This window comes from Anopheles bellator, chromosome 1 (genome assembly GCF_943735745.2).
Source record: "Anopheles bellator chromosome 1, idAnoBellAS_SP24_06.2, whole genome shotgun sequence".
NCBI classification, from domain to species: domain Eukaryota; kingdom Metazoa; phylum Arthropoda; class Insecta; order Diptera; family Culicidae; genus Anopheles; species Anopheles bellator.
The window spans coordinates 39,077,785-39,098,505 of record NC_071285.1 but is presented as its reverse complement, the minus strand read 5'-3'; the positions used below and the strand labels follow the sequence as shown (position 1 = coordinate 39,098,505).

General features: G+C 48.8%; 1 protein-coding gene across 1 annotated transcript; it reads right to left on the bottom strand.

Moving 5' to 3' along the window:
• Nucleotides 1–56: 56 nt before the first annotated feature.
• On the bottom strand, nt 57–20,311 carry LOC131205253 (regulator of G-protein signaling 17). The gene is made up of 8 exons (XM_058197271.1): nt 20,190–20,311; nt 18,825–18,976; nt 18,554–18,745; nt 18,415–18,423; nt 901–981; nt 435–663; nt 221–342; nt 57–147 (listed from the first exon to the last, which is right to left on the bottom strand). Exons 3-8 carry the CDS (start codon nt 18,742–18,744, stop codon nt 57–59), a joined length of 723 nt encoding a protein of 240 aa, XP_058053254.1. The 5' UTR covers nt 18,745; nt 18,825–18,976; nt 20,190–20,311.
• Nucleotides 20,312–20,721: the final 410 nt, after the last annotated feature.

The window sequence follows — 20,721 nt, the reverse complement described above, 5'->3', positions numbered from 1 at the left end:
TTAAGCCCGATCACCAAACCCGACAGACACGCTAGCACTGACGCCTGCGAAAGTCCCTAATTGCTGGGACTTTCGGCCGTCGAACCGGACGCGGAAACGCCCTCTGGAATTTGTGCCAGCGTTTTGAATTGGGGTGAATTGATAAATCTGGAAAAAAAGGAAACACAGGACATACGGGTTTTCCGCTGCAACTCGCCCTCTCGCAAGGTTCGCGACTCACCTGGGATACGAATCTCTATGCATAAGTGTATAAATTTGTAGTTGAGCTTCGTCGAAAGTGTGCGGAGTCGGTTCCACCATATTTCTATTAACTATTTCCCGTACCCGGGAGTCTAATGATACCTTCGGTGTGCGGAAATGGAGACGACGAGCATAATATTGTAGTAAAATTAGCATGGAAGCATCGGTGCCGGTGGCGGTGCCGTTGCGCTTACCTCTTTCGGCGATAAAATCGAGATATAGTCTTCGTATATAAACCTAGCCTTTTCCTCTATCGCTTCCGGGTTCGTCTCCTTTTTCAGCTCCTCGCAGGCCTGCCAGAAGAGTATGTTCTCCTCGCTGTACTCGCAGCGCAGGAACTCCCGGAACGCTTTCTTCCCACTGTGGCTTCGCATCAGCTTATCGAAGCTCTTGCCCCAGCTCCGTATTTCCTCTAGCGTTGGTCTGCGAAGGTGACATATGTATGCAAAATTAATCGTCAGCCAAACAGTACTCACATTCAATGTTTGGCCAAAACAATTTGGATTGTACTAGATTATGCTTCATTTGTGTTTCAGTTTAAACTATTCATTCTAGATAAGCCCAAACGTTGGCAAAGAAACAACAAAATCTAATGACACTACTGCAAGAAACTCATAACAACTACTTATTGTTAAAGCAAACACCGGTGGCGCTACTCACTGTTCTCCATCGAATAACGTGTCGGAACTAGCTTGGTCTTTTTTCGTAGGCCCATTGTCTTCTGCGTTTTTTATAGCCAAACTGAAAGTAAAGAGAATAAAACAGACTTTTGCTGAATGTCCTTTTCGAGACATAGGTTTCCATTTCGATTTTAAAACTTTCCTTCCCATCTCCAGACGGGCAATCACTTTAATTTTATGACACAACTTTACGGCTGACACTTAACCAGCGGTTTGGCGGCCCATTTCGTCGCCGGTCGCCGCCCAAATTTTGCTGGGGTATTTATGTTTAAAGCTACCCTCTAGCTGTCCGCCCGGTCAATGAATTATGAAATATGGCGAAACAGTTCCTCAACCCCGGACACGGTTCGGTGAGGCCACCGCACTCGGGTGGGTTCGGAATTAATCAATGGATCTGGCCGGCTGTGCTTCGTCTCACATACTGTCCTGTGCGTGTCCGCTCCTTTTGATCATTATGCTAGGTGGCATTGGGACGACGAGGACAACGACGACGACCGGTGACCGAATCCACGGCACCAATTTGTCCAGCTTCACTGTCTTTCGTGCGCCGTCATGCATGAAGGACCAAAGGATAAACCAAAACCGAACCGACAAGGACCGGGGAGCGCTATTTCTGCTGTCTTCGAATATTTATCAATGACCCTTTCCGTGAGGAGCACCGGCATAGCATAGCGCATAGCGTGAGTACCGACCGGCACGTTGTCCTTGCGACACCGGGATGAATGAGCGCTCCGGGTGTGCGCTCTCCTGGGACCCGTGGCCGGGACGTAATCTTTTGATGCTATTTTTTATTCAACACCGCCGGGAATGAGAGATTTGTCACGTAGTACTATTATTGAATTTATGCTGCCACACTTTGGACTAAATTGACGGTGCTTGACGTCAGCAGCGGAGACCGGCACGAGAAAGGTAGCAAACGGTCTGTCGGGCTCTGCTCTGTCCAGTGTCCGAGGCCTCTGCTGCCGAGCATTTCGCAGATACCAGCACCGAGAAGCAATTTGGCGTGGAATAGAAATGGAAGGACTCTACAAACTGTGCCCGTAATTGCAGAATGCTAACGAGTTTTCAATCAAAATGGTGCGACTGAGGTGCAAATGGCCAGCAGGAAAAAAGAAGATTGTTTTAAAGCTAGTTTAAGAACTCAATAAAAATGGATTATAATTGCAAGCAAGTGGTCCGTTTGTTTGTTTTATGCTTCGGTACGAATTGGAAGCAGGACGCAGAGGGCGATGGCCACGTGTGCCACGATTCATCACGTTTTACGTCCCTCCAAACCGGGCTGGGCCGCTGAGAGCAGTACAGACTTATGTTGAGTAACGCCATGCTTACCCCTTTCGAATCTTCCCGATGGCCTGGCGCCATTTTTCGGCCATGCTGCAGTGAGGCTTACCGTCCAGCGCCACTCTTGTAGTTGTTTGTTGTTGACACTTCGCGCGCTTCTGTTTCTAGCCCTCGCGGCGGTTGTTTCTACAGTTTAAAGCGAGGCACAGTGGTTTCGGGTCGGTAAACCGGGTCGAGTGCACTTGCGACAGGCGCGACTTATACGCCAAGCTCCGGTACACCGTCTATTGTTTCGGCATGTTTGCGTAGCACTTACGGGCAGGTAGGTCGTCCGCTAGGCTAGCGAGACAAGACACTGGGGCGCCCCTGTGCTCCGCCGTTTCGTAGCTGACATCCGACACACCACGGTGACACGGCGACAGCAAAATTCTCCGAAAAGCACTCAAACGCCTTCACGAACCCACAGTGCGCGGTGTGCTGCTGTCCTGTGGGTTGCCGTGTAGGATAGCCGAGCAGCTTCACCGTTTAGATGTGGTCCCGATCAAATGTTTGCACGCGTTTTCACTTAGCTTTTGCACTCTCCGTTCTGATGCTCATTTTGCGGTTGTTTCTTCATTTACCGCTTCACTCAATTACAGGACAGGAAATGTCTTTTGTCCGCATTTTATTACGTTCATATCTTCAGCTAAGCTATCGTTTTCGATTTCATAAGGAGTTATGTCTGGCTTCAAGGCACACATCTCTATTAGAGCTTTGCGTCAATACGAAATGCGAAGCTTAGTGTGATCTCGAATCTAATGGACAACATCAAGCCGCTGGACAGCACTTTCCGTAGGATTTTTTTCAAACAAAATAGCAACAAGACTGAACGCGATGAGCAAAACGCAATGTTTTATTACAAAGACGAAAGAAATAGACGTACATCTTTTCGGAATTGAACGTATTTGACTTGCACTGGAAATTATGCCTTGTATAGTACACAGGCCAGATTGTCATTAAGGTAACAAACTTTGCTACATTTTCGTTTTGACATCACAATCTGTCTTGACGAAGTAACATTTACTAAATGAACTCCAAACTATTACTTGACTTATGCTTTGCTCAAAAGTCTGCTGAAAGAATTTCCTTGTTAATGCTTTTCATTTAATATTTCCCGCACAATTAGGATCGATAGCTATTCGTTCTGGCACATCTAGCACCATCGCACACGGGGACAACCACGTCCTGTTTGTCCTTTTGGGCGGTTTAAAAAGACTTTATGACCTTTGTTTGTTTGTTTGTTGTCCACCATTCTCATGACATGTCTAGCCCACCGGATCCTTGCGAGACGTTAACGCTGCACAAAGGTAAAGTCGTGAGTAAGCGACTCCTTAATTGTCCCTTCGCACAAACCAGCACAGGGGCCAATGATCAATTTGAGCATCTTCCTCTCGGGTGAGACCAAGAGCGTTTCGTCGGTTTTGAATAGAGTTTATGTCCCAAATGCTTATCTTCAACTTCAGCGACACGAGAATTGAGCAAAAAAGTTTCCTCGGAGTGTGGGATGATCTGTTGGCTACTAGCACGCTAGTGCCTATGTTGTGTCGTTGTCAGCCTGAACCTTTGGCACTAAATAAATGAAGCTCGAGAGGCGACAGATAGTTATAGAACATATAGTTTTCCAGATTTTAGCAAAGATTTTAGAGAAGGTTTTGATTAGATATATGCAGCTCTGCTGCTTTCACCTCTGGTATCTGGAAAGTTCGGCACGGACGTAATTTGGAACATTAAGAGACGCCAAGAGACACCCAAGCAATAATCGACTGCTCATTACAGACATGGGCATGGCCGTTCGTTTCGATATCAAAGTGTTGGACTTTATGAAACGTTACGCAAGGAAAATCAAACTACTGAGTACAGTAGAATCTCGCCTCTGCAGCCTTTTGTATGTCCAGGCCTTCACATTAGCCTTGCCCCAAGCGACGTTCGGATCTATCTTAATCCGTTTTGAATTCCGGCTTCCCGTGTCAGAGTAAACGTGCCAACAGGAGGGCCAACAAAGAGCGGCTCTGCGTCGGACCTACCGTACTTACTTGCTGTTGAGCATGAATAAAGTGAGCTGAAGTGATTTGTTCCTCTTAATCAGCAAAGTGCTACAGGGACAAGGTGAACCGTGACGATCAATGACGATCGATGGGGTGTGTTTGTATTAGAAGCCCCACGGCTTCATGGCAACCACACGTGCCATCCGAACGAATGTCCTTGTAGAACATATACAGTGTTTGACACATTGTGCTCGGCACTCCACACGGTGAGTTCCAAACCAGCAGCAAATATCGATTTCATTTTCGTTCTTAGCATTGCCGCAGTCGATGTTCATGTACAAAGTTTAGTAAAAGACACACTTTTAACAGGATGAAAGGAAACCCCAGAATGAGACCAGGGGGCCCCGAAAGGAGTCACCCACTGTATCGCGTTTGCGGTCATGTGTAGAACGTGAAGGACCCGTCTCCACTTGAGTGCTACTTGCAGCAAAGTGAAGCTACTTCGCGCTCTACACCAACGCCACACAGGACATTTATTAAATCTTTCCCGCTCAAGCCCCGACCCCCTCACACTGCCCTTCGGGGAGGTGTGGCATTGTTTCCTTTTGTGGTCCCCGCATCATGTTTGAGGTTAATTACTTTGATGACGGGTTTTTTCCCCGACGGGGCGACAGTGGCGCTGATGTCACGGGATGGGCCCAGGAACCAGGAACCAGGAAAGGACGGACAGCCGGCCCTCCGGCCGGGTGTAAACATTGGTCCCGCGCGGCCACCCAGCAGCCCGGTTATTAGTAGTGACCACAAATGGCGTGTTACGATGGGTCACGATGCGAAGCTGACCCGCGGTTTGCGAAGGGCCACGGCCCTTCGCGTCCTTACGAGGTGATGTGATAATAAAGTTTTAATGGGTTTGTTTTGATGGAAGTGCCAAACGGTGCCAAACGGTGCCAAACGGTGCCAGGCGCAGTGTCATTTCAGGAAGGCGTCATTTGTGCCATCGTTAAGCCGGACGGCAAATAGTTTCCTCTCGTGTCCAAGAGTGTGTTATTTTTATTTTGCTTTTATTTGTTTACTTTGCTCTCGTCCTCGATGCCCTGCTTCGTAGCATCGATGGCAAGGTTCGTGGCTCGCCTCGATCGGTGGCTGTGGCCGAAGGACGGGCACTAGGATCGGGATGTAACTGAAACGATTCAATTACTACCTTTTCTTCTTGGCGCTACTCAATCAGCGCGCTGGCCAATATTTACCGAATGGCGCGAAAGCTAGGTGACTTCTAGACTCTAAATCGATTCCGCTCTTTTTTCTCTCTTGCTTTCGCAAAGTAGTACATAGATAGATCCACGCCGCACTTACGAAACTTAGACAGCTGCACCGAGGCACGTTCTTTTAAAAACCAGTACAACCCTGGCCTGACGACATGGACAATAACGACAGGTCATTTGATCGATATTGAATTTTGGCTAAATTGTTAATAAACGGCATTCTTGACTCTAATTATATCTTGTTTATTTTTCAAAATCGACAGACAAATAGCGGAGTTATTTTACGTTTACATTGTATGGATCGTGATAGAAAACCCTGTACAAGGGAAAAGAATTCAATTGCGATTTTTAGTCCGTCGCGCCGATGGACTTTCGTCATAAATCTGGAATTGATTGACACAAAGTATCATTGACTGATATCAAGATTAGGTGTGTGCAGTGTGCAACTAGTTTAAGAACGTATTTGGCGCACTGTGTATGTGCTGCTCCGATTTCCGGAACGTATATTTGCGTAAGGGAAAATGTAATATATTTCAACCAGTATTTTTTGTTTCTTCCTTGTGACAGCTTCACATCCACCGTGGGATCGATTGCTGCATGGTCACCGAACCAGTGCGTCCATATCAATTCCTCAACGAGTGCTCCCCGAGTTCGACAACAATGTCGCACCCAGGATGCAGCCGGCAGCCCCATCTTCTCAGCCAAAGGTGCTTCTACTCTGTTCGATTGTAAAGAAATCGAAGAATGTAATCCAGGACCGGTGGGGATCTGAATCGATCCCTTCGATCCTAGTGAAGTGACTAGGTTCCCAGTGGCCTAGGTTCCTATGCCCTCAGGAGTAGAGGAGGTCGGAAAAGAAATAGAATTCCTGTCCGCGTTGAACCATCTTCTCGAGATTTAGCGTGTAGTTCCGCGACCCATCGAAAGGTATTGAGTTTGAATTTTTCATCAGCTGGTAACTTGGCGGGCAAAAAAGCCCTTCCCGGTAGCCTAGAAGTGGTCCCCCGTTGCAGGAACTCATCCACGTTATTGCCATACACATGCAACCCGAACCGTACGCTTCCGTATGCAACAAGTAATACAATTCAGCGTACCGGCACGTGACCCGCAGGGGCCAGCGAAACAAACTAAACGGCATTGTAAAAGGTCCGCCCGATCTGGTGGCCATTTCCCTTTTTTCCACATTTTTTTTCGTCGAGCCACGGCAGCAACAAAGGCAAAACGGAAAAAAGGGAAGTCCATTGCGCAAGCAAACGTCACAGCATAAAAAAGGAAAAGCCTTGGAAGGAAAACCCGACGACGGCGACCCGTCCCGAAGGCTTCCCATTGTTGGTTTATTCATTTTGTGCTTCCTGGTGGCGGACATTGTTGGTCGTCCGCTGGTCGGGTTTCCAGTTTTGCAGTACTACGAAAGGTCCGTCGGCTAACCGTCTGCCGTTCGAATCCGACTGCGACCACGGGCCCCACGGCCCACGGTGGTTCGCTCCGACTCGCTCACTCACTGTCCACTTCCGCTCGGGGTTCGGGCTGCCCGGCTGCCCGGATCCGGAGGTTGTTGAATCTGTTTGCGCTTTGGGTTAGTCTTTGTTTAGCAGGATAAACAATTGTCCCCGGGCCCTCCGGGAGTGTACCGAACCGTGGCACCCATTTCCCATCGTTAATGCCCGCCCGGGAATGGGACAGCAAATGGGGGCTCGGTTTTTGCCCCCACGGCTGGCTTTTTTGCCCCTTATCCGGACTTATTTTTATATCGCATTTTCCTTCGCCCGGCCAGTGGGGTGAAACAATAGATGAGCTAATGTAAAATTGTTTGAAGAAGGAACATGGAAAAAAACCAATCTCGTCATGAAAGCCTTCCAGGTAATGGCTGCTTCTGTTCGGCCTGGACGAAGCTCTAACTTGTGTCAATTACGCGTTCCGTTCGAAGCTGCGGTGCTGTAACGTGGATCAAAAATGCAACATTTTTGAAGCTTCTTAATAAATAATAAATTGGCAGTAGTTGTGCAACGTAATTTCTACTTCCAATTCTATTTGCCATGCCGATTCTATTATTTGCCAAATTTGCCATTCCGACAGGTAACCTTCCGTATCATTCGAATGATCTTTTCATGGGTGACTTCCATTCATTAGCGAAAACATTTTACAGATCATTTTTTGAACTTTTTTTGTGTTCATTTTGTACATTAAGAAGGTGCTAGAGAAATTGAAACAAACCGTGGCCAGACTATGGTCCCGGATCCGGAGCTACTGGATTTGAAGTATAAAAACTTTCCAGCGATGGGTCATTGATTTTTAATGATTTATCAAAGATGTTATCAGGTATATTGGGTATATTGATGTTGGCAACCAAGCGTTGCGTTTTAACAAAAAGTCACCAACTTTATGAAAATGGTATTAAGTTGCGACATCTTCGATTATTGCCACTCAATCATAGTTAGACTAGTAGCAATATTACACCGGCTTTACGGTGAGCAGCCGGCCAAGAACCGCTACTCAAACCAAACTAATTAGGTTCAGTGAAGTTAAGTGAAGTATAATAAAAAAAACCCATTACAAACCGATTTCTTTAAATATGTTGCCCATTTACACTACTTCGACTAGTGACATGATTATTGCATTTTGAAATATTTTAGACAGAAACTACAGCCAAAGGTGTCTCATTGCAAACGAATGGATATGAAAGCATTTGGCCTAACGAGCCGAGGGCAAAGCTGGTGTTCTTTTATAGGCAACGGGGGGAATAAATGATACTTCACGGAAAAAAGATCCGCTGTGAGATGTAAGCGAGTGAAGAGATATTTCTATGAACCAAAGCAAATGCAAGAATCGTTAAATCGATTGTGGTTGCAGTCAATTTTACTGTCACGATTTTACGACCCTAATACAAAAGACGTAGACACTGAATTTGAATGTTTCAACTGTACATTGACATGCCGATTATTAATGCACAAATGGTTGTCGAAGAGGAACTGAATAAGCTTCAGAAGCGCGCCACATAACCGCCACATGTGGAAGTTCTGGTTTTACTCAACACGCCTTTCACCTTCCCTTCACCCTTTCAAATACATGTTCGAGCATCGAAAAATATTAACCCGTTAACCTGTAAGTACAAGTTTGGACGTTAAGATTTGTGCTTGAATTTATTGTTTACCAAATCTTGCTCGTTGGTTTTGTCCGGTTTCTGTAAGCCTTCCTAATTCGAATAGCCAATATGGAGCTTTACAAAATAGAAAAGAAAATAATCAAAACAGCTGTGGGTTTTCACCAATCGGTTAACATGTTTCGCATTGCGGCCAGTGATGCAAGTATAAAAGTGCTCCAGTCTAATGAAATGTTTATTTAAAATTACCCTATCCACCTCAATCAATACACTATCGAGATTCGACCATGCAAGTAGCTTTAAATCCCGTTCCAGCTTTAAAGATGCAATTGTTGCACCAATGCATTCTCTCAATAAGGCCGCGAACCCGGCAGACAGAAATCGAAAGATCCCTTTTTGGCACCCAATTGTGGTGGTCGTTTTAAAACACTGCCCCCGGGCTGGCGTGCGTTTTCCACCCACGGACAATTATTTAAAGCGCTTTTCAACTCGATCCCCGCTCCCGGCGATCCCTTTGGGGGCTATCAGCAGCGCTGGTGGTTGGTTGGTTATCAAAATAGATTGACATTTCTCCCCCCCCCCCGGAGGCCCGATGATGGGCGGTGATGGTGGTATTTTCGGGTTTCGTTTCATTTTCCGCCCCAAATGATAGCATAAGTGGATGTCTATTTTTTGCTGCCAGCATTACTAGCATTGTTTGCAGAGCTGTTAGCGGCTCACGTCAGAGCACCCATCCCCCCTCGTCCCCGCGCTCCCTGCAACACGCACACGTGCGCGTGGGATCGAAATCGACAACCTGATGAGCCGGCCGTCCGGTCGTTTCATGTTGCCCGGTACGAGCGTGCCAATCTGGAAATGGAAAGTGCGGCCACTTCCAGAGGCCGCGCAGCGAAAGTTGGTCCCAAATAAAACGACGAAAACGACGGTCCGCGACTGTTTGCGAAAATGCTTTTGAAGCGGCCTCACTCGCCAAAGCTCAGCCGCACGGAAGACCGGCCAATTTCTCGTCCAAACTTAGTCACGGGTTCATGGCGCCCGAGTTTCCATTCTTAGTCACGGCTGCCGGGTTTCCAGTCCCGGAACATGGAAGGAACATCTTTGAAAAGGGGCCACTGGCCAAACGAACCGACGCAGGAAGCAATCGGCGTCGGCGTGCCGAACACCGGCGGGTTCTGCGAGGATTAGCCCCTGTTCATCGAAAGCGGCAGACAATGGGTCTCTTGCACCGGTGCCAAGGAGTCTCCGGCCGGTGGCCGACGGATGATTATAAAGTCGGGCGAACTTCCGGGCAGCAACAGAGATCTGCCAGAAAACACTCTCTCTCGCTCTGGATGCGCCGTTCGTTACCGACTATTCTGGGGCGAATATTTTGCTTCCAGCTCGTGATGTGCCAAGAAGTGACAGCCCGGGTTCCGGGTGTTGGACGACCCGGAGATTTAAAATTAATTTTTAATTGATTTACATTTCCGTCATCAGCGGCAGCCAACCCCGGTTCGCTGTCGACGACCGGCTGCCGGTGCCGTTACATATTGCCGTGCGCTGGTTAATGGCGGAAAGGACTTCGTTGCACTTCACGTGGCTGACGACACTGGCGAACGGTGCGAGGTGTTGCCGGTGGTTTACATTCCACGGAAAGCGGGCCATTCATTAACACCCGAGGCACACGGTGGCTGGCTCCCGGCTGGGTAGGTGTTTGATAAAATTTAATCATTTTCCTGACTGGCTCCGCCGATACTCGGGCCAGCTGCACCGTTGGGTGATTTACCAGCTTCATACAAGACGTTCAGAAGTTTAGCTCTCGGGTGGAAACGTGAAAATGGCGCACCGCATGCTTTCGATTACTTTGAAGTTACTCTACTTCAACACTTGATCCAACTGGCTGCGTGTCATGAAGGGATTACTTTACAAACCGGACTGCTATTTTCCAACACACAAACACGTACATGAGTATGCATCAAAGGGAGTTAGCTTTTCAGTTCTTAGCACTAACCGCCGCGCTGCGGTGGGTAGGTCCTACCGATTAGTTCTTCACTTCGACCCCAACAGGGGTAGTTTCGCAACATGCCCAAGACGCAATCAATCAAAACTTTGCCCATTACGGTGGGGTGGCTTATCAATGTTTAACGTTTTGCATAAAAAAATTGCATGGAAAAAGTTGTGCAATCGCACGGTTGTTTTGCAGCGCTAATCCTTCAACGGCTGGTGGCCAATATGATAGCCGCTAAGGCCATTGAAGGTCGAATCAACCGGCTATGCTATTGTTTTACGGTAGTATTAGGTTGAATCCCACAGTACGCTAAAACCGACACTATTCACTTGACGGTTCTTGGGACCTGGTTTAGCGGATTCGACAATCCGAATTCGCTTCCCTCCAAAGTTATTAGGTGTGCAAATTAATTAATTCGGTTTTCATTCGACATTTTTAACCCAAATTAAAACAACAAACCGTATGACCAGCTTAATTAAAGTATTGTCCATCATAAGCTACCACTTTCTTCCATCTTCCAGCGTTGTCGTTTCGAAAAGTCAGCTTATCATGTCTTTTATCCAATTCTCGTCGTGTTATGCTCGTTAAATGCATTAACTGTTGTTAATGGGATTGTCTGTAAATAATTTCATTAGTTTCTGAAAGCTCACACTACACCACACCTTTCATATCACACCATATGCACAGCATAACCGTTGCGCAATGAATATTTCGCTTTGATTGCGATGGACATGGTTCACCATGCTGTGGATCCAGGCATTTTTGGGTTCAGGATTCTTGTAATAACCCCTATTTTCATCAACAGTGGTGGTAGAAAGATAGAAGAATTCCTTTTTTCTGCCGTGAAAAAGTACTCGCCGCAAAACATTCTATCAGGAACAGATTTTTATATGTTCAAATGCTTGAAAAAAGTATTGACACTTTAACAAAACAAAAACTTTACTGCGTTAGATGCGTAATGACAGTAGCTATCAAACACACATTTCATAAAAAATATGTGTTATACTTAGTGAGTAATGCCATCCATTGGTAAACCGAACTAATTAGTTTGCAGACCTAATAGAAAACTGCGAGTTGCGTTATGCAATTGTTTGATCACTTCTGGTACACTATTCCACAACCTGTTCGGGCCCCAGTTCGGTGGAAAGGAGGATCAACAAAAGTTCGCTGTTTAGACGGTGGTAATAACTCGTTTCGTCCACAGTAATGACACATAGCGTCATCGAGATCCGTACGAACCGTACGCTGGACATCGAACGAACAGCATCGCAGTCACCGGGACTAATGGTAGACCAGTAAACGTACCGCCGATCACCGTCATCACCATCACCATCATCATCATCGGATGTGTGATAAATGAACAGCATAATTGCTGCGATTATGACACCCATCAACACGGCCCCATTTGGGGCCAGCGGGAACCGCCTAGAAACTTGTGGGGAAAGTTGTAAATATTTTAGTTTTTGCATTTGCACGGTGCTCAACCACAACAATCTGATGAAGCATTTCGTTCGATTTCTTCCCAATTAAGCCGGTTGAAACGGTAAAATCAACCGAAGTGAACGATGATAGCATCCTCTTCGGGGTCTGCAGCATCGTTCTTGACCTTATCCATACTTTTTTCCCCATCGCTCTCAGACGATAATGACCCAGAGCGCCCAATCTCCGAAAGCGCCCGCCCTATTGCGTCGAGAGTGTTTTTCTTTGCCCAGCGGGTTCAGTTTGTTGTTTTGTTCGTTTGTCAGGATCTGTGATTGGGTTCCGTTATGCTTAGCCCAGCCTCAGGGACTACATTTCTCTTGTGCGTTCTCTCGTTTTGAACGCGGACGCGATGACGTAAGCAGTGGCCACACTTTGCGAAACGGTGTCATTAAGTTTCGGTGTCCTTCGGGGAAAAACAAACCTAGCCAAGCTGGCCAGCTTCCTCGGCCGTTCCTCGGTTTTTACACAGCTCCCGCAGTACCGCGCGTGGCCACTACTGGTAAAAACTATTACCGCGCGCATAACACGATGGCGACAGTGGCGACGGGCGCCACCAACCGTGGTCGTCATCGTCGTCGTTAGCGGTCTCATGATGCCTTAACCTTTGTGGCGCCATTGCCGTGGCGCACACTGTGAGCATTAGTTTGCCACTTCCCTCTTCACCGGTTTCCCTTCCTTTTTGCTGTTGGGCTAGTCTCATTCACAATTTCCGCTGTGCCGTCGCCCATTTTTTTCCACCCAGTTTGGCCTCTGCCGCCACCGTCGGAATCCGTACGACGCCGTGCAGCGGTAGGCAGTAAAATCGGAAGCTCATTCGGAATCATCATCACACGCTGGCAATCGATAAAACAGAGCCCTCCCTGTCCGATTGGCGCAAGCGAGCGCAACGCACCCGAACGACATACGCACACAAAAAGCTGTCACCATGAGCCAGAGGTTTTATGACAGATGTTCACGTTCCCCCCGGAATGCTTCGAAAACCGCCGGCAATCACGGTCACTTCCGGGGGTTGCGGGCTTTGACCACGCTTCGATGTGCGTTTCGCAGGCCACCACAGCTGCCGACTGCTGCGGGTGAACTCGGGAATCCGGGCACAGGGTCACGGATCAAGGATTCTCGGATTTTTCGGGCTGACTTAACATTGTCAACTGGCCTACCGATTTCAGCGCGCGCAAGAGTCTCTTGTCTTGTCGTCTTGTCGCCAAAAGGATGCATAAACCATCGTTCGATCGAATTGTGTTCGAGGCCAATAAATTGTTTATCGGTTTATTGATGCGCCCGCGACTGTGGTTGGTTTCCTTTTTCGCCGTCGTTTTGAAATGGTTTAAAAAAATTTATGGACGCTCTGGAAGGCATAAAATATCGTAACGGACTAGTGCGGACTTACTCCAGGCACCAAGCCGGGGGGATTGAAAACTGGGGTCTCGTATCGCTGATATTACACTAGTCGAGAGCTTACATCGAAAATGGCCAATAAGCAGGGCAACTTTCAACTCAATAGTGGCACCCGTTCGAGCGAGAGAGCCACGAAAATTGTACTTTTCTCATCACACTGGGCGGCGGCTCCGGATTTGATGAATGTTTATCGTCATTCGAGCGGTCGTAACTGGGTCGCGAAGCGGGCTGAATGCAATGGAGTCGAAGAGTTGCTTCGGGAACCCCGGGAACCCTTGCCCACCCACGGCTCGCCAAGCAGGATGCAATTAATGCGGTGGACTTCGCCTTGAAAACTGTGTATATTTAGTGCATGGAAGGGTTCAAGGTTCGCGCCCGGTCTTTCCCCTGGCGATCGAGTAGCAGATTAAGCAACGTCTCGAGGCGTGATGCAAATAAACTGCACTCGATTGCAGCTACGAAATTCATAGCTCTGCCGGCGGCATTATATGGGCAGGCGTTCGGCTGGCGTGTGCTTCCGTTGGCGATGTCGTTCCACGCGTTTGAACGTATAAATAATTTACGATGCACGGTGGCCCAAGGCCTAGGTTCTGTCCCCCACCCGAGGGCGACTTGTTGCACGGTTGCAGGAGCAGGTGCTGACGGGTGCTGCAGTATGCACCGTGAGAACTCCATGTGCAACCGGTGGCAGTTGACCTCTGCTAATGGGATCGATTATATCACCCGTACCAAGGGGGCAGACAACCCTTGTGATTGAGTTTTCTCTTCGATTCGCACGCAATGGTGACCACCGGGCGCAATCTACCGCAGTCTGCCCGGTGAGGGCAGGATGTCAAAACGTGGATCGTAAAATTGAAACATTGATCTAATCGTCGTGCTTCGTGCGGGCCGAACGCTGCCAAAATGCTGTCGTGAAGCGGCACTACCGACGATAGCGATGGAGCCGAGTGTGAAGTTTATTTTTACAATCCCAGATGCCTGGGATGGTAAAAGCCGGAACTGGTGTAGAGGGCTGTAAAACGTAAGCGGTCGCTGCTTACGCGCCCTCATTCTAGAGGCCAAAACTATCGACTCAATGCTGCGAGCCAGGCTAGATACGATCATTATTCTTCTTTGCAAACTGAATTCAATGCTAACCAACGCCAAACCGATCGTTTGTTCGAGAGACACCACGAAGCACCATGCGCCTCCATTCGAAACCAGGCGCCTCCATCGGCAGGTCTTTTTTCTTCCATTTTGATTCACATTATTTCGCGGGTTCGAAGAAAGTTTTCTTTCCTATTCGCCACGCACAGACTTGATCGAATCTTAGAGTAAAAAGAATCAACAATCCACAACACATTCACCATTCACCAGGCGTCTCCATCGGCACGGATGACACATGGTGGAGATTGTGGCCCGTTGGATTGATTTTCCCGTGGAGAATGTGATCCATATCAGTCGGTGAGCAGTCTCCCGTCGGAAGGTGCGTGCTGCGTGATTCCAATAACCAGACAAGTTTCAGCCAACGGTGCTCAACCCTCCATTGATCTCAGCTCGACGATCACGGCGATCGATGGTGCGCACTGCGGTTGCGGCAATAAACATGATCACGATCAATCGCACCATAACCGCTGCGCCTGGGGGTGCTGATTGAGAATTAGGCACGGCTCGTGATTTCGGGAGATTCCACGATGGGCACGGAATACGTTTCCGTTTAGGCACGTTTCATTTTCTTCTGATTTTGAGAGGCTTCCACGTAACGATCACAGCACGCCAGCTTTACTCTCTTCACGATCTATGATTTTTCGCATTAAAAATCACACTCTCTTATCCACGAACAGTCCGGCGCCGGCGGTTAAAACAACAAATATCAGTCCAACCGGACCGACGGGGCGGCATTAATCGAAACGCGCGAACTTATCACACACACCCGAGGGTTGTTCCGTTCCGGAAACGTTCTGTTCCGGTTCGAATCCGTCACCGAAGGGCCAAAGGACCGGGACTCCAGAAGCGCACCGCGAAGAACAACTGCACGCCTAGAACGGTGGCCAGCGAATGGTTTGGCCGACCGCAGCGCGGATGCTCGCTGTCAGCGCGCGCGCTCCGCGTTCACGCGCTGCTCGGTTCGGGTTGGTTTGATAGATTTTTGTTTACATTTTTGCATCGCCCTCAGCGCGGACACGACGAAGGACCGGGGCGCCAGCGAGGGACCCGTTGGAGGGGGTGGTGCCTCACGCGCGTGGCGTACAGCGAACGGGTTTGGAATGCAGGCTGAAGCGAGACAACGCGAGCAACAAATACCCGGCGAGAAGTGAGAGTCGCTCACTCGGGTGCAAGAGTGAAAGTTTCGTCAAAAGTTTCGTCCAGTGGCCCGCTGAACGAAGGTCCCCAGTACGCAGGAACGGTGGCCGCGCCAGCACACACACCAGTGACCATCCGCGGGGCTGCTATGCGTGTCTGCCTTGTTCCCTGGTCGCGAAAGAGCGCGAAACTCAAACCACCGCCAGCCAGGGCCAGAGCTCACATTCACACACAGGAGTGAGAGATTCTCCCGAGGTCCCGCGTGAGTCGTGCGTGCGAGAGATGGTGCGAGAGCGTGCGAGCGAACCGGAGACTGACTCCGATGGCGAGATGACTCTCTCCGGGCTCACTCTCCGCCTTTTGGGATAATCTCCTATCAAAACGGAAGCGGGGTTTACAATCTGCACACACAATCTGCGTCGACAAATTGGATAGAATTATTTTGAGGCTAAATATTATAGCTAATTAACGCCTAAATCACGATCTTTGACAGGTCTTGCCAGTGTCCCAGTGGAAAGCGCAGGAAGGCAGCACCAATCCCCCCGGGGGTGATTGTGGGCTAACCGAGAGATAAGGAGAGCCAACCGAAATCACTCGACGAAACTAAAAAAAAAAAGAACAAAATCTGACAGATGAAAGCAGAGAAACACAATGGAACGGCAGCAAGCATGCGTTCGAAGAAAACCCGAACCAAGACCACGAAGACACACCACCCATTCATTCATTCATAGAATCCGCACGAACCCCACGCGCTGTAGCGGATGCACCCGGGGCCACCCGGCGGGGGCTCTTTGCATCAACACCACCGACCGACCGACAGCAACGACAATGACACAGGCACATTTCTCTCTTCACTTTCCTAGGGAGGTCACGGCGCTTTTCTCGGGAGCGCCCAGCTCGCGAACAGTGCGAAAACGGAAGGAAGTGTGGCGTTGCCGAGTTTTTTTCGGTTCCCTGTTCTCGTGCGATTTTCATCCCCCATTTCCATAAATCTCGGAGGGGCGGACGGCGGACGCGTCACACACGGTTCAGGGGAGGGGGGTTCATTGATTAGTGCGGAGGATACTGCGAAGTCACCGTTCGTTCCGCAGTACCGATGGAAGGAGCGAAAGAAAAAAAACGAACCCACAATTCCGGATTCCGGACAGCACTTGCAGGAAGCTGGAACACGTCATAAGGACGAGCGGCCGCGGACGCAAACATGGCGACCGATTGTCCCGCGTCAGCACCGCATACCATTATCGAGAACGGTATGGCCAACAACGATTACTTATTCACGCGTTCCGGAAGTGGTTCTGGTTTTTTGTTTTCGCGGGGCCTAAAACAGGAATACGAGGTGTGTTCAAAAAGTTCTGACAATTTTGTATTTAGCAGCGGGTTACGTATACCCGTATTTAGATTTTTTTTGCGGCGGGTGGCTGTACAAATTGCGTATACTAGGTCTATGCGTGGACAACCGGGATGTTTTTAACACACACAAAAATTTTTATGCAAATTTCTATTGTATTCGAAGTATGTGCTATCGCTAGCTATACATTTCACCTATCTCTCTGCTAAAGAATGGATTCCCAGACGAAAGAATTCTTCGTCTTTTTAAGTCAACTAATTAATCATCCAATACTCGACTTCTTCATAGAAAAACGCAGGGGCGATAGCCGCTCCCATCCAAGTGATTTGATAGTATCCTGAAACAGTTTTGCTTTTTCGGGTCATGGAAGCCTCAGGCCACGGGACACCAGGCGCCTCCATTTTAGATAAGTGAAAAGGCTTTTTGGTCTTTTATCGAACATTGCATGGCTCAAATTGATCATTTGTTCTCAGCAGTGATCAGAATTAACGTTTTCATCAGGTTTTAGAAGCTTGTGAAGCATCACACCGTTCTGGTCCCAGCAGAAAGTTCGTTTTTTGGACCCCTTCGATGCTTTTGTTTGTTAAGTCCAAATCGCCTGTTTGACATTTTTGAAACCACTTAAAGCACAGCGATCTTCCAAAAGCAAGTCCCGACAAAGGATTTGGTGCGATTCCGAAGCAGTTTTCTTTAAGAGGGACAAAAAAATAATAATCCCCACAAACGTCATTTTCACATTGTCTAACCCTTTCAACGGTCGTTTGCAAATTGTTTAAATTTTGTTGCGACCTGATCTCATTTACCTGATGTCAGAAAAAGGTAATGATGAATGAACAGCAAAACTGGGAAGTCCCAAACTGGGAAGGCAGGTACAGCCAGCTTTTTTAACTTTTAACTTTATCCTAAGACTTATTTTAAGTTGTAAAAAATTGACTAATTACTCAAAATGGCGGAAATGGTAACCATATGTGAGTGACATAGGTAAGAACAAAATGACACAACAAAATCGGATATACGTAGCCCGCATAAATACAAAGTTGTCAGAACTTTTTGAACACACCTCGTACAAGGCGCAGGGCACACACGCGGCCACACGAAAGGTGACCAACGGACGATGGGACGACGGATCGATCATATCCGTGTTCGACCACCCGTCATGTTGGACCTGTCAGTCAGCTGCGTAGCCTTCTTTGATTTATCCTTTACGTTGGGCTTTGTTGGACCGTGTTTGTTTTGGGATGTAATTCGGGCGGCCGAAGCGGTGAATTATTTAGTCCCGCATTCGAATGCGGGACATTGGATTGGTCATTGAATTTCCCCAAAGCCACTTACCATTTAGCCCTGCAATCCGTTGTCCGTTTCGTACAGCCGACGTTGGGCAGGGTTGGGTAGGGACAGAGCGTTGCGTAGAAAAAAAAGAGAAAGGAGGAGCGTGAGAGGCTGAAACTCGTGTGAGGACGGGGACACTTACCATGAGCAGGAACAGCAGCAACACCAGCAGAAACAGCACGGTTTCTGCGAGGGCGCTCGCTGCAGCGGCACCACATTGTTGGTTGATTCTTGCGCCCCACTCAGTGTCGAATTAAGTGGACCACTCTGAACGGTGGAGCCCATGCCCCGGAGTCTACACCCCGCCGGCAGTCCGTCTACGCTGCAGGACATTCTGCGTGGAGTGGGAATTGAGTCAGCGTTAATGCGTGGGCAGGGTCACAGACGGAGAGGGCCTGTAAGGCGCTACTTACCCAAGCTAGACGAAGCGATGGAAGTTGTTTCGCGTGTTGGAACAACTTCACTGCTCAGGAGCGTTTCCCGTGGGCAACGTGGTAGGGCTGACACCGGCCACCCGTCGTACCACAAGCGCCATTGCCCGGACGAGCCAACGGATTGTTTGCTGCTGCAGACCCAGAGCAGGAATGTATGAAAGAGAGAGAGAGAGAGAGAGAGAGAAAAAAATAGAAAATCGAACAATTGTTAACGAATCTAAGTGGAAGGCTGATGAACGTCGAAGCTCGTCGAATCACGGAAATTGGCCCCTCGGCAAAGGATTCGATAGCCTAATGAGCCTCCTGGATGCTGTAACTGTCAAGGCCGGATTGGGCCGGTTCACGGCCGGATGAAAATCGGGTCAACCGTGGGGACGGTGACTGTACTATTTGTCATATGGTAAGCGCACTGGAACTAATTGAAGTTAATGCGACCTGGATTGACGCTAGTTAATCGCCTCGCCAGTGATGACTGGAACGGCCGGTTATGCTGTCAGTCAATCATCCAACTAGACTATCTAGGCACAAGATATGCCTACAGGTAATCCTATGCCATCAGCACCACTATCAAACCAACCATCGCCGGGCCAGTGATTGTAGGCGCGCCGAATCCCCGAACTACACGGCCTACAAGGCGTTGAACATTGGCTTTTCGCGCAAATTTAATCGATCTCCTCGACGACAACCTCGAATCCTGCGGGGGCCCCCGGCGAAGGACTGTCAACAAAACGGCCGGGCCTGTGCTAATGGAAACAGAGAACCCCTAGTTCCGAAGGCCAGCGGCGAGCTAATGTTTGCCAGGCAGGCCCCTGGGGGATCGATATCATATTAGCATAAACACATAGCATAGACTTGCCGGCCGCTACTGCTGCTGGCCTGGCCTATTGATTCACGCACGAACGTCAACGCCTGGTCGGACGACAAACGGACGTCATGCCCCGTGTGGCGTACACGTTGGGTAAAGGATGAAGCATTCCACGGAACCGCGCGAGTCATGCTCATTACGGAGCGCGCACTCGACGCCAGGCGCCACATTCCGCTTCCGGTGCGAAGGCGGCATTCCGATTGCCTTTTTAAATCTACGCCGCGTAAACAAATCCTCCGCGGGCTGTTGAATGTGTTTCACCATCCTATTTATAATGTGTGCGTGTGCGCGGGCGGTCGCCCGCGTGAGTGTGAGTGTGTTTGCAGGGGATGCATATTTTATCGACTACATGTGACCCACGTTTGTCATTCGCTGGTAAGTCGATTGATTTGTTTGGCTACGGTGAATAATTGACATTTAATCAAGGACCACGGATGGGAAGGACACGACATCAAGTATCGGTACAGGAGTCCCCTTACCTGTTCCTAGGGGTACAAGGGCACGTTCGAAGCTGTCTAAACTGCCCTTCGAAATGTTGACGCTGGCTTAAGCTCGTACTAACTGCTGCTGCTGCTGCTGCTGCTGCTGCTGCTGCTCGGCTTGGAAAGGCTTAGGACCGTTTCTTCCTCCTGAACCCACACAAAACCGTACCGCATACACACACGGACACTCGCAGACACACACACACATACACAGGTAACCCGTTCACGTTGGCGTACAAAAGTGCTTGGTGCTTGGTTGATGTCGTTGTTGCGTTGTTGACCTATTGCTACTACTCTAGGGCCCTACATGGATCGGGGCCCGTCAGATTTCCCTTACACACTCTGGAGCCACCCGTGATTTCGATGATCCTCGTACGGTCCCGGTCCGATCGGGTCTCCGCGGAATGTACAGCCCCTTGCGTTACCGTTGATGCATACCGTACCGGAGATGGGGTTCACTAGGATTTGACCGGGGGTTACACTTCGTTGCTCAACGACGATCACGGTCTGGGCCTGGGCTGGCTATGGC